This window comes from Diceros bicornis, chromosome 41 (genome assembly GCF_020826845.1).
Source record: "Diceros bicornis minor isolate mBicDic1 chromosome 41, mDicBic1.mat.cur, whole genome shotgun sequence".
NCBI classification, from domain to species: Eukaryota; Metazoa; Chordata; class Mammalia; order Perissodactyla; family Rhinocerotidae; genus Diceros; species Diceros bicornis.
In genome coordinates, this window is record NC_080780.1 from 6,998,208 (window position 1) to 7,012,067 (window position 13,860).

At 45.8% G+C, this 13,860-nt stretch overlaps 1 protein-coding gene across 8 annotated transcripts in view; it reads right to left on the reverse strand.

Annotated features, from left to right (window-relative positions):
• GRB10 (growth factor receptor bound protein 10) overlaps nt 1–13,860 on the reverse strand; it is a 192,549-nt gene that overhangs the window by 123,063 nt on the left and 55,626 nt on the right. For 6 of the 8 annotated variants that reach the window (XM_058534807.1, XM_058534800.1, XM_058534801.1 and 3 more), the window contains one exon: nt 9,164–9,261. The exons of the other annotated variants lie outside the window; for them this stretch is intronic. In XM_058534807.1, the coding sequence (XP_058390790.1) occupies nt 9,164–9,214 (51 nt within the window). In that variant the 5' untranslated portion in view covers nt 9,215–9,261. The remainder of the gene's footprint in view (nt 1–9,163; nt 9,262–13,860) is intronic. 8 annotated transcript variants of the gene reach the window in all.

A 13,860-nucleotide genomic window follows, 5' to 3' on the forward strand; every position in this document is an offset into this window, starting at 1 on the left:
CTCAGTCTCTGAAGACCAGACACCTAAAATTTACTCAAACAAATTTGTTCATTAAGAAGCAGGTTTCATAAACACATTAACACCCAGTTCACTGGGAGCCTGAAATACACCATACTCAAGCTAAAAATCCACCCTGGAAACCCTGAAAGCAGAAATTGCTTTTCATGGCTCTCAGGTACAAGAAAGCTTTATGAACCAATGAAAAGAAGTTGCAATTTTTTATCAATATCTAAGCTCATAGAGGACTACAAAATCCTCCCCAGGGAGATGCAGTTACGGGGTAACTGATCACAGAGCTGTAGAGACTGGGATATCTGACCTCTAGGTCACCTAAGGACCAGAGAAACAGGGCCGATCTTCAAAGAGCCTCACCCATTCAATGAATATCTACCAAGCACTTAATACATGGCTGCACATCTGTGCTTAAAGCAAAGATCCTGCCCTCTTTGCTTTATATTTTACTTAGGGAAAATAGTAAGCAAAAAACATACTACGCAATTTACTTATTTATAATTTAAGGGGGTGGTGCCATGGAATAATAAAAGAAAAGCGTACAGCAGGGTTGCAATTAAGCTGCAATTTAAATAGAACTCAAGGGAAGACCTCATTGAGAAGGGATCCCAAGCGAAGACTGGGAGGCAGAAGGGACAAGGCGCACAGGTTTCGAAAGGCAACGCTAGCGGTGCGAAGGATGTCAGTTGAGCCAGAGGTGGCAGCCCACCTAAAGTGACTTCAATATCTTCATCTTAATTGTGACCATCCTGAACAACTAGAGTAGATGCCAGTTTCCCTGTGAAATAAACGTCGGAACTAGCTTCTTACCTTTCCGTCACACTTTGGAATTTTCTACCAATAATGAAAAGTCTTGTTTTTCCTATGAGCTTATACTCCTTTCATGGTTTATTTTTTATTTTTTTTAAGCCCTACTATCAAGCGATCAAATCCTAGTCCCTTTATCCTAAGCAGGTTCTCAGGCACCCAGAAACAGCTGGTGGAGACACACCCTCTCCCTTCCCCACCCCCAGCTGCTGGGCAGGGCTGAGGACCTTCACAGAACTTTAGTCCGCCTCAGCAAGCCGGGGAGGAGCCCCTGCAGAGCTGCAGGAAGACATGGGGAATCCATCTGCAGAACAAGAAATGTCAGATTTCCTATCATTTTTCCAGAAAAAATAACCAACGTCAGCAAAGTGACAGAAAATTCAGTAAGAGGAAATGCTAAAACATCAGCTAAACATTTACTTTCTCCTTAAAGATCAATTATAGAAAAATCTCACAGAAGTTAATAACAAGGCTGATCTTCAATAATAACAATTTCAAAAGCTTTTTTAGAGGAGGGTTTCTTCCTAGCTAATACAAAATAATAGTAGTTTTTAAGAGGTACCAGTAAGTCACGTTCTCAGTGTCTCCCTCAAACGTGCATAAATATTTAACGTGTTCTGGGGAAACTGCCCAGGGGAGCATTTACCATATGATGAAGAGATGATCAGGAAGCATCAGCGGGCCCTCTTTGCCCGGGTTAATAACTGGGAGTGGCGAGAACAGGTGAGCAGGGTGCATCTGCCACCACCTGCCAAATGAGGTGCAGAGAGCAGACGGCAATTTGCCCAAGGAAGAAAAAATAACCAGAAACACTAAAAGTGTCCACACATGCCACTGTGAAATTCAGTATGAGCTAGATATGGCACAGGAATGTAAGAATAATTTAAAGACCAAACACTTAAAGAAGAAATTAAACAGAATAAAAAAAGCTCATGTTTAAATTGTTCCATATGCTTTAATAAAACGAATAATTTCGAGGTTCCCCTCTCTCCCAAAAAGCACCATTAAAAAAAAACAACAACAGCTGCAATTGCCTAAATTTTTGTCAATCAAAACATTCACTGCTTGCTGCACTCGGGCTGGCTGTCTGAAGCACGGGCAGTAAGTATGCACAGCGAGGCCCTTCGCAGCTGAGTGCACACAGAAGTTCTACCGCCCCAACCCCACCTGCCGGCAACAGTGCCATAATAACGCCCTCCTCACCTCCGCCACAGGAAGGAAAGAAATGCCCGCTTCATTGCAGAGTCTAGTAAATCGTTAACACCAATACCACGTGGACTATTTGCCATATTCAAATATTACAACATGGTCCCAGGTCCCCAGCTGTGAACCCATCCTCAACTTTATCGAGAACCCAGAAATCACTCCAGGGCCTTGGGGTGCCCAGAAGCCTCCGCCTACACCAAGCCACCATCCACTACGTTGGCCTGCAGGATGCAGGAACAAGTGCCACCTTTGTGCTCTGAAGCCCTGAGGACAGCCCTGGGGACACCAGAGAAATGGAGTTCTCCACACAGTAGCCAGAGCCTGCTTCCAAAATCCAACCCAATCGCGTCGGCAAGCCCCCTCTACCTCAGCTTCCAACATCGCAGTGTCCACTCCAGGAAACAGGGTGAGATCCTTAAGTTGGGCCCAGAAGCAGGGTGATTGTAACTCATGGCTACAACCAGGGCACGCGTGAGAGTGAAAGAGGACACTATTAATCATACAGAACAGCAGGTGGAATTTGGGTCTGCGATGGGCGCACCAGGACCTACGTCAACTTCCCTTAGAAGGTCTGGCTACCTTTCCTGCAAAGAGGGAACGTGACTCCGAGCCCAGGGGGGACATCTGCAGGAACAGGGCACTCTCCCCGAAGCAGGGCCAGCATGGACCCGTGAGGGACCTGACAGCCAGCAGCCAGAGTGTAGTGAGATGATGAGAGGGCCAAGAGGAGGCAAGAGAGGTGGGCAGTGGCCAGATGATGCAGGACTTCCTAGGCCAAAGGGACAACATGGATGATGGTCAGTAATTCAGCTGATGCCAGAAAACACACACCCAGAATGAGCAAATACAGGTATGCTAATCCTCCAAGCCCCCCACGAGGCAAGTCCTGTCACATCACCAGCAACAGATGTGTGCTGGGTGACCAGATGGGTGAGTGACTGGCTGACATACAAAGCCAGGCCATCCCCACAATGAGCAGCCCACAAGGCGCCCAGGGCCCCAATTCACAATTTCACAACTGGATCCCCCGCACCGCCACTCTCTCACTCTGCCGGCCCAAAGCCCACTACCCCTGCAGCCCTTCTGTCTGGCCACGAAATATTACTCTGGCCTCTGAATCAATCAGTTGGCCTGCAGGCTGGCATCACACACCTGCCCCGCCAAGCACACAGTGCTGAGGAGAAGCAGAATGGCAGAGCGGAGAAGAACCCAGGGCCCAGGGGCCCAGTCGCTGATCAGTAATATACAAGCCCCAGGAGCTCGAGAGTTACTGGCATCTGTAAGCCGAGGTCCCCTTGACAGAAAAAATAGATAAAGTAACACTTGCACAGTGCTTGCCATGGTATCAGATACAGAATAAAAATAATATATAGCATTCAATAAATAAAGCTATGTGTATGATTCAGAAGAAATCTGAGACTTCGAGCCCACACTGAAGAGGATGACACTACTGAGAAGATGAGATTTAGGCAATAAAGACAAAAGCATTCAGAATAGGACAGGTCTGTCTCTCTAACAAAAATAAATATATACTTTTTAAATTTTTATTTAAACTTATTCACTTATTTGTAGTATTTCGTTGATTCTAAGACATTCTCCCATTTTAACATTTTTGAAATTCAAACATCTTCCAATTGATCTGCATTTAAGGGTTATACATGATCATCTTTCTCTTTATTTTGACTGAAAAGCTGTCACTAACACTGACCCTTAATCTCATGGTATTTTGGGATCAAAGAAATTCAGTAAGTGCAAAATCACAGCATATAAACTAAATGTTTCACTACGGAACCTCTGACGAGAATTAAATCCATGTCATCTGGACAACAACTTCTCTTCCTCCTCAGTCTCACCATCATTAACACACACTCTCCCCCTCAGAGATACAAACCGTTCCTCAGTAGGGGAAATGGCCTCTCTGTCTTAATATTCTCATCTGTAAGGGGAGATCATGAAGGCCCCCACCTCACGGGCTGGTGGGAAGATTAAATGGGAAAAACCAAGTAAAGTCATTGGCATGACAACCGGCATACAGTAAGTGCCTCAGTTTTTCATCTGTACAATGGGTATCATAAAGGTCTCACCTCATAGGGTTGCTGGATGGTTAAATGGAAGAATCCAAGACAGGTACACAGAGTACTGAATCTTTTTCCCTCTACCCTCCTCCATTGAGTCATGAGCTCCGGGCTATAGAATATCCATGTTTGACAGTTCTGTCATGAATTGACACAGGGTCCCCACAGGTCCCCACAACACACATTGTTGACACTGACCCAGTTAGTTTTGCACCTCTCTGTCTATCACACTAGGCTGGGAGTCTCTGAAGGCAAGGTGGGCATCTCATTAATCCAGTATGCCAACATCGAACCATGGTCTGCCCATCATTCATAACATGGCAAGTGAAGGAGCAAATTAGCCACGTTATTTCCAACATTTAAAGAAAAGGGTATTTAACTGTTTCCTTAAGTTACATAAAGTATAAAAGCACATGCTGTTTACTGACACATCATTAACTATCTAGGATTCCAATAAATAAAGCCAGTTAACTGCAATTTGCCAGAATTGTGAGAAAATGTTTTCCCAAACCAAATGCCATCTATTTTTAAGTGAGTATTTTACAGTGATTTCAAAGACTTGAAAAGACTATAATCTCAAATGTACATAGGTATCAGAGAAATCATTCAAAAATTCTACTTCTAAAAAAAGAATTCTACATTCTTTGAAAAAATCAGAGAGCAGCTCATATAATATCAAAATAACAACTCCCACTTACTGCCAAGCACAATGCCCAGGGCTTTATAAGTGACCTCTACTTCTCACAATGACACTGTAAATAGAAGAAATATATAGAATTTAAACAAAGGGTGTATGGTCACGCAGCTGTACAGTAGTATCCTGTCAATGCATTTATAAACTGCCTGCTTTACCCCACAAAACATTTCTATTAAACAGCGGTTGTTACTAAATTCAGAATTATAATGATTTGCAAAACCATTGTAGGTAAACATCCTATCAGTTGGAACAGTCTCATAAAATAAAAATAAGGGGTGTTTCAAATGATCTTTGCATCTTCCCACCTGATGTATAAGAGCTATGACAAGCGGAAGTTACCGTCTACAAATTTCTTGAAGAAAATGTAGTACAACGAAAATGTCCCTTTGCCAAATTACGGGTGCATAAGGTTAAAAAAGAAAAAGCTACAGAATCACTGTCTGGCTGAAAAAAAAAGACAGACATTGGGAACGGTATTCATTTCCAGAGACTGATCCCAAATCGACTATAAGGAATGATGTCATCCTCCAGCTCCTCAAGACACTACTGCCAGAAGCTGGAGGAATCCAGATGTCAGGGCACTCAACAGAAAATCCACAGCTGTACGTGATCGGCAAGCGAAGTCTTTTTCAAGGGCTATGAGTCTCGTCTGTGTTGCCCCAACAATGAGCAGGAGACAAGCTGACACAAGGAGGCTACTTTGGCTTCCGTCCACCCAGAAGACTCATTGGAGCAACTGGTGCTCTAAAACAGGGGTTGGCAACCTGTTTCTGTAAAGGGCCAGACACCACTCACCTCTGCTGATGTGGCCCGAAAGCTGCCACAGGCGAGAGGTAAACAAATGAGTGTGGCTGTGTTCCAATAAAACTTTATTTACAAAAGTGGGCAGGGAGCCGGATTTGGCCCAGGAAATGTAGTTTGCCATCTCCTGCACAAGAAGGACAGGTTCCAGGCCTGAAGGCTCAGAGATACAGAATGAGCCAAAATAAGCAACAGAGATACAAAATGGAGCCAAAGGAAGCAACCTATGAAACCTGGGGCTGGGACAGAGTTTATGAAATTACTCTAAAAATGGAAGATGGGAAATGGGGAGCCATTCTGTAGGAATTCTGTTGTCCCAATCTCCACCGGCAAGTTGAGTCTCCGGAGGGCAGGATCGCAAGGATAGTTTCTACGATGTTGTACTTCTAACACAAGCATATATGTTTTCAATCCATAAATCACGGGAAAAAAAATCATAAAAGTCAAAAATATTTGGAAATTCTACAGTAATCTTAACAACCTATACCAAATTTACATACAAGCGTTTCATTCCTAAAGCACAGTTTAACATTTTGTTCAGATGTTTGGACCTGAATTCATTTTATTTTCTGTTTTTTGCATTTTTCTGAAGGATAATAAATGTTGCTCTTCTCTACCATAGTTCTTGTAATAGGTACACATAACCCCTTTCTCAAAACCCTGGAGGCTAGATGCGTTGGCAATTAAGAATTTTTTGGACTTGAGAAAGATAATGCAGGGTTTGGGGTGGCCCAGTAATCCAGCCCATCTAGGGCACAGTCAGATTCTGCCTTGACATGAGAAATGATTTTTTCAAGAAAAAACAAGAAGTTTTTCTTCTCGGTTTGGAGCTTTTTGGATTTTAAAATTGCAGACAACGGGCTGTAGGCCTCCATTTATAAAACCCCCAGAGGTCTCTCACTACTAGTAGACTAAAATCTTAACTGCTCCCCCAGCTCCTCAGGCCAGGCATTTCCTCTCCCCACCCTCTGCACAGCGCACCCCACTCATTCCTGCCTGGGTGCCACTCCAGCTCTGGACACTTCTCAGGAAGGCCTTCCTGGCCTCCTGGGCTCTCTCCCCCACTGTCCTATTTTATTTGCTTCAGAATTATTATCATTATTCCCAATTATCTTATTTGCCAGTCGTCCCACGTCTACCTCCCCCAGGAGGACACATAAGCCCCAGGATCTGTCTGCCTGATGCACAGCTGCCTCCCTAGCACCAACACTGTGTCTGGCACCTGGTGTGCTTAATCAATAACCCTGGACTGGGGGTCTGATGTGGCCGGCCCCATGCTGGGAAATTTCTATGCATTTCCTCCAATCCCCATACAACTCTAACACCATTAACCCTTCTTTACCAACAGAAAAACTGAGGGACGGGAAAGTTATGTGATCCTCCCAAGGCCACAGAACTACGAGATCATCACATTTAAAGGAACAACCTAAGTCTTAAAAGAAGCGGTTCATCCCCTTCTCCACCAGCCCCCGCCCTCCACAGGCCAATCTGTTGCCTCTGTCACTAAGCAGAAAGCAGGATAATTAAATGCACACACCAATTTTGGTGCTTCTGTGTACATAAAAAAGTTTACATATCAGCAACTCATTGACTGACCGTATCTAATCCAAGCCACGGCTATTAGTGAACACTTACATTAAGAAAATTATTTGTATGTTGAAGATCTCAAGAAGAAATTCTTCTCTATGAAAACTTGGAGATGTATCCAATTGCTGTAACTGGAGATTGCTCAAGACTAGAACTCATTGTAAATCATCCCATTTTCTCAGAAATTCTGGAACTGTCATCTAATTTTCCAGGAACAGAGGATAAATGCTGCCAAGTCTAGCTGCTGGAATTTTACAAGAATGAGACAGTGCCTTCAAAAGCCACTGAATGGCACGACTGAGCATTCCTCAAAGGGTTACAGAGTATGGCTGGGAGTACCCACCGTTCGCCCAAAGCACCTGAAGAATAGCTTCTGAAGAGCAGCCTTGGGTACCCAGGGCAGCAATGACAAACAGCGAACACATCATAAAGTAAGGTACTGGCTTCAGTTGGCGTTTCTGCCATCTATATATGGACCAGCAAAAACCCACGATGCCAGTGGGAGTGAGCGAAAACTAAGAGGGTTTTTGTGGGGTCACCCTTCCCTAGGTCACATCTGGCCTTTAAGGTCTGCTCTGTACCCAACTGAAGATGACACTATTCAACTAACTTTCAGAGGGACCCCCAGGGAAGGTTTCTTTGTAGTTCAAGGATCCCGTTCTCCTGGGAGTCATGGTGCGAAGTGTGAGGCAGCAGGCTGGGGTGAGAGGCGCACTCTGGGACCAGACAACCGGCCAAAGCTAAGTGGCCAGGTGAGAATTGGACCCATGACCCTTGATACAGCGCAGAGCTTTAATCAGCGGGGTAAGGCAACCAGGGCCTCTTTAAGAACAAGCAAATAATCCTGCAGGAGGCAGAGGGCGATAGCTGGAGTAGAGCTCACCCACTAACCAGGCCTGCAGGTCACTAGAAACCTTCACAGTTCTGCTAAGGTTTCAGCCCACTTTTCTGGCTTAAAACCAATTTTGGCTTTGTCTCAAATTCAATGATTACAATGAATGGTATTCCTAATCTTCAGCCTTTCTTCGAAGGTTTGTTTCACTTTGACACCAAAAAAGTTAAAAAGCATTTAATTAAAAAACTTAAATGCTTTCTTCTGCAGCTGTGATTCTATAGGCAAATCTTCTTCACTGTAGCTAAAAAGAGATTTCACAGATCAAGAGAGAAATAAGTTCAAAGAAGTGTAAAAATCTGATCAAGGGTGGAGCATATGGAAGGACTTCAAAACCTGGGACTCCTGCCGGATAAACAGAGACCCAGAGAGAGACAGTACAAGTACTTAAATGATGAGGGATTGACAAGGATAAAGCAAGAGTCACTTGTCAAATCCAAAGAATCAAGGACCACTCCTTGAAATGTTTCCCTCTACACTGTAAAGTAAAAGTTCAAACGAAAATCTGTTTCAGATGATGGAAACTTGTCTAGCAGCCCAGGAAGAAGAGCTAGAAATTGTAGGAACAGAGATGAACTTGCTCCCCCACAAAACCCCACCTAATGCCGTCAGGGTGGGGGGAAAAGCAGCCAATCTGGAGAAAGGACTCCATTGATGAAAGGCAAGTTACAGCTAGGCCAAGAAGCCACCCACTAAGAAACCTTTTTCTTTCCCACTTTCTTGCCCTGTAAGCTCATGTCTCCACTTGAACATCCCAATATTCACCATCATTCCTACTTGCCATCTGGAGTTTTAGGGCCCAGCAGGTGACAACACAGTACCTGTTTCACTGCAGGCAAGTTTGCACCACAATGAAAAAGGATGCCATGGTCAAAGAGGACACAATGATGAGATCTTCCAAAGGAAGGCAAGAACATGCAGAACATGCCTGCTCTTTTACACCACAGGACGCACGAACAGCCCCAGTTCAGGCGTTTCCCTCTTGACCTGCTAGTAATGGAACGGTTCAAGGTTATTACCTACATTTGTGCTATGGCCCTCGGCCAACACCATTAGCCAGAATCAGACATCCATGCTCACCCATACCTGGTAGTACGGATGGTGCAAAAAGGAATCTGGGCAGCCAGCTAAAGCCATTGGTTCCTTCTTGCCTTCTTCAAATTACATTTACTGCGCTGCAGCACCTGGAATAAAGACAGACGGTAAGAAGCCAAGCCAGAGAAAAAATTCACTGCTTACAACTTGTTCAAGAGCGACGTGTCTAAGTGGGTAACACTTGGACAACACTTGTAGGTTTGGTTCGAATGTCTTCTCAAGGGCTACCAGCTTTTCTTCCAACACGAAGAGATTATCACCAACTACGGAGCCTTGAGAAGCCATCTGTGCAGTCACAGGGTCTGTGGGGCACAGGGGCACTTAGAGGGGTGAGCGTGACATCAACCCACGAAATCCAACTCACATTCTTAGCAGTTCCCATGAATCACCTGAAATCCCAAAGTTTATCATACTTTGTGAAATATGAATTTAGACTAATTCCAAGGAAGTGCTGATGGGGTATGTGTGTGTTGTTGGGGTCCTCTGAGTACCACTTGTGTAGATGCTGGCTCTACTGGCCACGGCCAAGAACAAACTACAGTTCTCAGTGGGCACCAAACCATGACATATGGATTCAACGCTCTTCCTGCAGGCCACAGTTTTGTAACTACAGTAGTCCTCTATTACCCTCAGTTTCAGTTACCCGCAGTCAACAGCACTCTGAAAACATTAAATGGAAAATTCCAGAAATAAACAATTCAGAAGTTTTAAATTGCGTGCTGTTCTGAGTGGCATGATGAAATCTCTCACCATCCCGCTCCATCCTGCCCAGGAAATGACTCATCTCTTTGTCCAGCGGATCCACACTGTATACGCTACCCGCCCGTTAGTCACTTCGCAGCCATCTCAGTTATCAGATCAACTGCTGGTATCACAGTCCTGTGATACCCTCAGGTCACCCTTACTTACTTAATAATGGCCCAAAGTGCAAGAGTAGGGATGCTGGCAATTCGACTATGCCAAAGAGAAGCCGTGAAAAGGTGAAAGTTCTTGACTTAATAAGGAAAGAAAAAAAATTGTATGCTGAGGTTGCTAAGATCCACAGTACCTTTTATTACAGTATATTGTTATAATTGTTCTATTTTATTATTAGTTATTGTTGTTAATCTCTTACTGTGCCTAATTTATAAATTAAACTATCATAGGTATGTATGTATAGGAAAAAACAAGCATACATAAGGGTTTGGTACTATCTGTGGTTTCAGCCATCCACCGGGGGTCCCCGAGGAGAAGGGGGGACCATCGTACAACCTTCGAGAACAACAGTGACACTTTCCTGACTCCTACGTGAGCTGCAAATAACATTAGCTACATGAAAATGCACACTTGGGTCCTACAATGAGCTCCTAATAAGCAGGAAACAGAGATCTTGTCTTTTTCTTCTTTTATCAACTGTGGCACAAACCACACACCTGATGCACACAAAGCGGCCGTGCAAGTCTCGCAGCAGACGCTGATGCAGCGCCCCACTCCCTCCCCCCGCGACGCAGAGGACTTGGGGGGGCGGCAATCGGCAGCTTGGCCTGGACTCTGCCTGGGAACACAAAAAACTGCTCTGCCACACTACTCACAAACAAGAGACTACCTATGAAGTGAACTTCTCTAAGATATGTCTTTCCTGCTAAATCTTAGCAGAAATGAAGAGTTTCATCCCCTTGAGGACAGAAGACTCTATTACAAGCCACACTTTGGAATGCAGTGGGTGGATTCCAGGAAGAGAGAGGAACCAGTGTCAGAAATCATTAGAGATAAAAACATTTTCATGAACAAGCAACTAACATTCTCTGTCCTAATCAATCCCAGAGGTGCCAGGGACCCTCGGCTCCTCCCCAGCCCAGAGACCCTGAATAATTCATAATTCCTGGCAATGTGAGGCTTTCTTGGGCCCCTTTACCTGGAGGTGTTGTTCCAGCTCCATCACCAGCTAACTCTTAGCGCCTTTAGGACTGAGCTCAGGGATCACCTCCTCCAGAAAGCCCCCTCAGACTGCCCCTCGCCACACACCACCACCCAAGACGGCTCAGTCAGTGTCCCCTCTGGGCTCGTGGGCCACACCCTGGGCTTACATCCATCCTTCCATCTGCCACACTGAACTGTAAATGCTTCTTCTTGGTCTCACTCCCCTCAAAGAAACAGTGCACTCACTGGTGGCAGAGGCTCTCGCCCCCACGCCTGACTTTCAGTAAATTCTGTTGGAGAGACACTGCCTGATTCTGCGAGGCCCCTGCTTTGCTGGACTCTCTGCCTCCGGATCCAAGCAGGATGGCTTTCACGAAGCGGGCTCCAGTGGTCATCGGGGTCACCCAGAGCAGGGAGAAAACAACAAAACTCCAAGAGGGCCACCCCCCCACATCCAGGGGCCGCCTAGGCGGGACCACCGCCTCCCCCACCTCTCCCCGCGGCAGAGGCCCAGGGACAGGCAGGCGCCTGGCGTTCCAGGGCACAGCTCCCCTCCGAGGCTGCGTTTCAGAGGAGCAACAACAGTGAACGGCGACAAGACCCTCCACGAGGAGGGAACAGGGAAAAGGAGCTTTGAGACTATTTCCCACTCTTACACTTCCCGTATTCAGCCCTGGAAGGGTCTATTTCCCTGAAGTAGTTTTACTATGAGGAAAATAAGAAAAGTTTAGAAAGTGGTTCATTTCTCTCAATGAAAGAAAGGCAAACTAGGAAGAAAAGAGAATGGAAGAAACAATACAGGCAAGAAACTACCCAGGACAAAGTACACTGGACGCTGGGAGCCTTCAAATCAGAATCTATACTGCAGAAAACTCAATCCATGGGCGAGACGGAAACACTGAAAATAGCCCACGGAGAGAATGAGCCAGATCTAGCGATACAACGGTGACCCGGGGGCCAGAGGTGAGGAGGAGAGAGCTCAGGATGCAGAGAGCAAAGGTCAGCTGTGAGGGAGCACAGGCGGCCGGCCTGACAAGGGGCAGAAGTCGTCCAAGGCCAGGGCTCATCACACGTGAGACACCTGCGGCAAAGTCGAGACTCCCATCTAGTCACAGGCTGACCTTTTCAGAATCCCAAAATAAAAGCCTCACGGAAGCTTCCCACAGGAACACTGAAAGACTTAGGTAGCACAGCAGGACGTAAATTAAGGATACTAATTCCACCAATCAAAATAGCAAAAAAATCAAGATAAGACCCGGTATGGGCTGAACTGTGTCCCTCCTCAAATTCGTATATTAAAGCCCTAACACGCAGTACCTCAGCACGTGGCCGTATTTGGAGGCAGGGTCTTTAAAAAGGTGATTAAGTTAAAATGGGGTATTAGTGCAGGCGCTAATCCAATATAAGAGATTAAGACACAGACACACACAGAGGGAAGACCATGGGAAGACACAGGGAGGAGACGGCCATCTACAAGCCAAGGAGAGAGGTCTCAGGAGAAACCAACCCTGCTGACACCTTGATCTCAGACTTCTGGCCTCCAGAACCGTGAGAAAATAAATTTCTGTTGTTTAAGCTGACCATTCAGTGGTACTTTGTTATAGTGGTCCTAGAAAAGTAATACAGACCCAGAATACTAACACACTGCTAAATTGTCCTTATAGCTCAAAGGAACAGAAGCGTCCTAAATCAGTAACATTTACTACCAACCAATTATGTTTTTTGCAAGTGTCTCTCTAGGATCCTTTATATCACCAGTACAGAAATGAAACAACAATCCGTAATAGGCCACTGGGCTGAAAAGAACTGATGATGAGCAATGGAAGTGCTAACAAGATGCTGGGGAGTGCTCCATGCTTCAACTTTCCAGCCCCTATACTGAGACAGGGTATGGCTGGTAACCTCCTCCAGCCTCTGGCAAGACCAGCAGTCCCCTGGCCTTCAAACTTCTCGAGCCTATAAGTCAACTTTGCCCCTGTGGTACTTAGTCTCATGTGTCAATCTGTCCAGGCCCTGGTACCTAGCCATTTAATCAAACACTAATCTGGGGGTTGCTCTGAAGGCATTCTGCAGGAGTAATTAACATCTGCAATCACTGGACTTGAAGTAAAGGCAGTTACCCTCTATAAAAAGGGTGGGCCTCATCCAATCTGTTGAAGGCCCAAAGAGCAACAATTCAAGTTTCTCAGAGAAGAAGGAGTTTGGCCTCAAAACTGCAACAAACTCCTGCCTGAGTTTCCAGGCTGCCGGCTGGCCCCAGATTTCAGACTTGTCAGCCCCCATAATCGTATAACCCAATTCCTTAAAATAAATCTCTTTATATAAACATACACATGTTCTCTTTCACTGGCGAACCCTGACTTATACACCCCAACCAACTGCTGCAAGATCCCAGGACCACACTGTGATGCCTCCTGCAGGCCTCCCCACACCACAAACACACCTCCACACGGGTGTGACGGCTCTGCACAGACCACCTCCCAGCCCCTTCTCCTTCCCTCTTCCACCCTAACGACAGCCTCGCCTTCCAGGGGATGCTATTTCTCTCCCCTTCACCTACCTCCCTGAGGGTGTGGCGGGGGGCTTAGTGTCCTCTGGGCTCTTTACTGCTGCAGAGAACAGTTCCTCCTGGTCCCTTAAGGACCCTCTTCGAGTCCCTACCATCAGCTGTCCCACGCCCCACGCCTCCTTCTGCTGTCACCCCCTCTCCCCCGGCTCACTCCATGCATGCTGCCTGCCCTCACTTGTATACCCCCTGGAACTCCTGGATGTGTTTAACATTTGGAAAT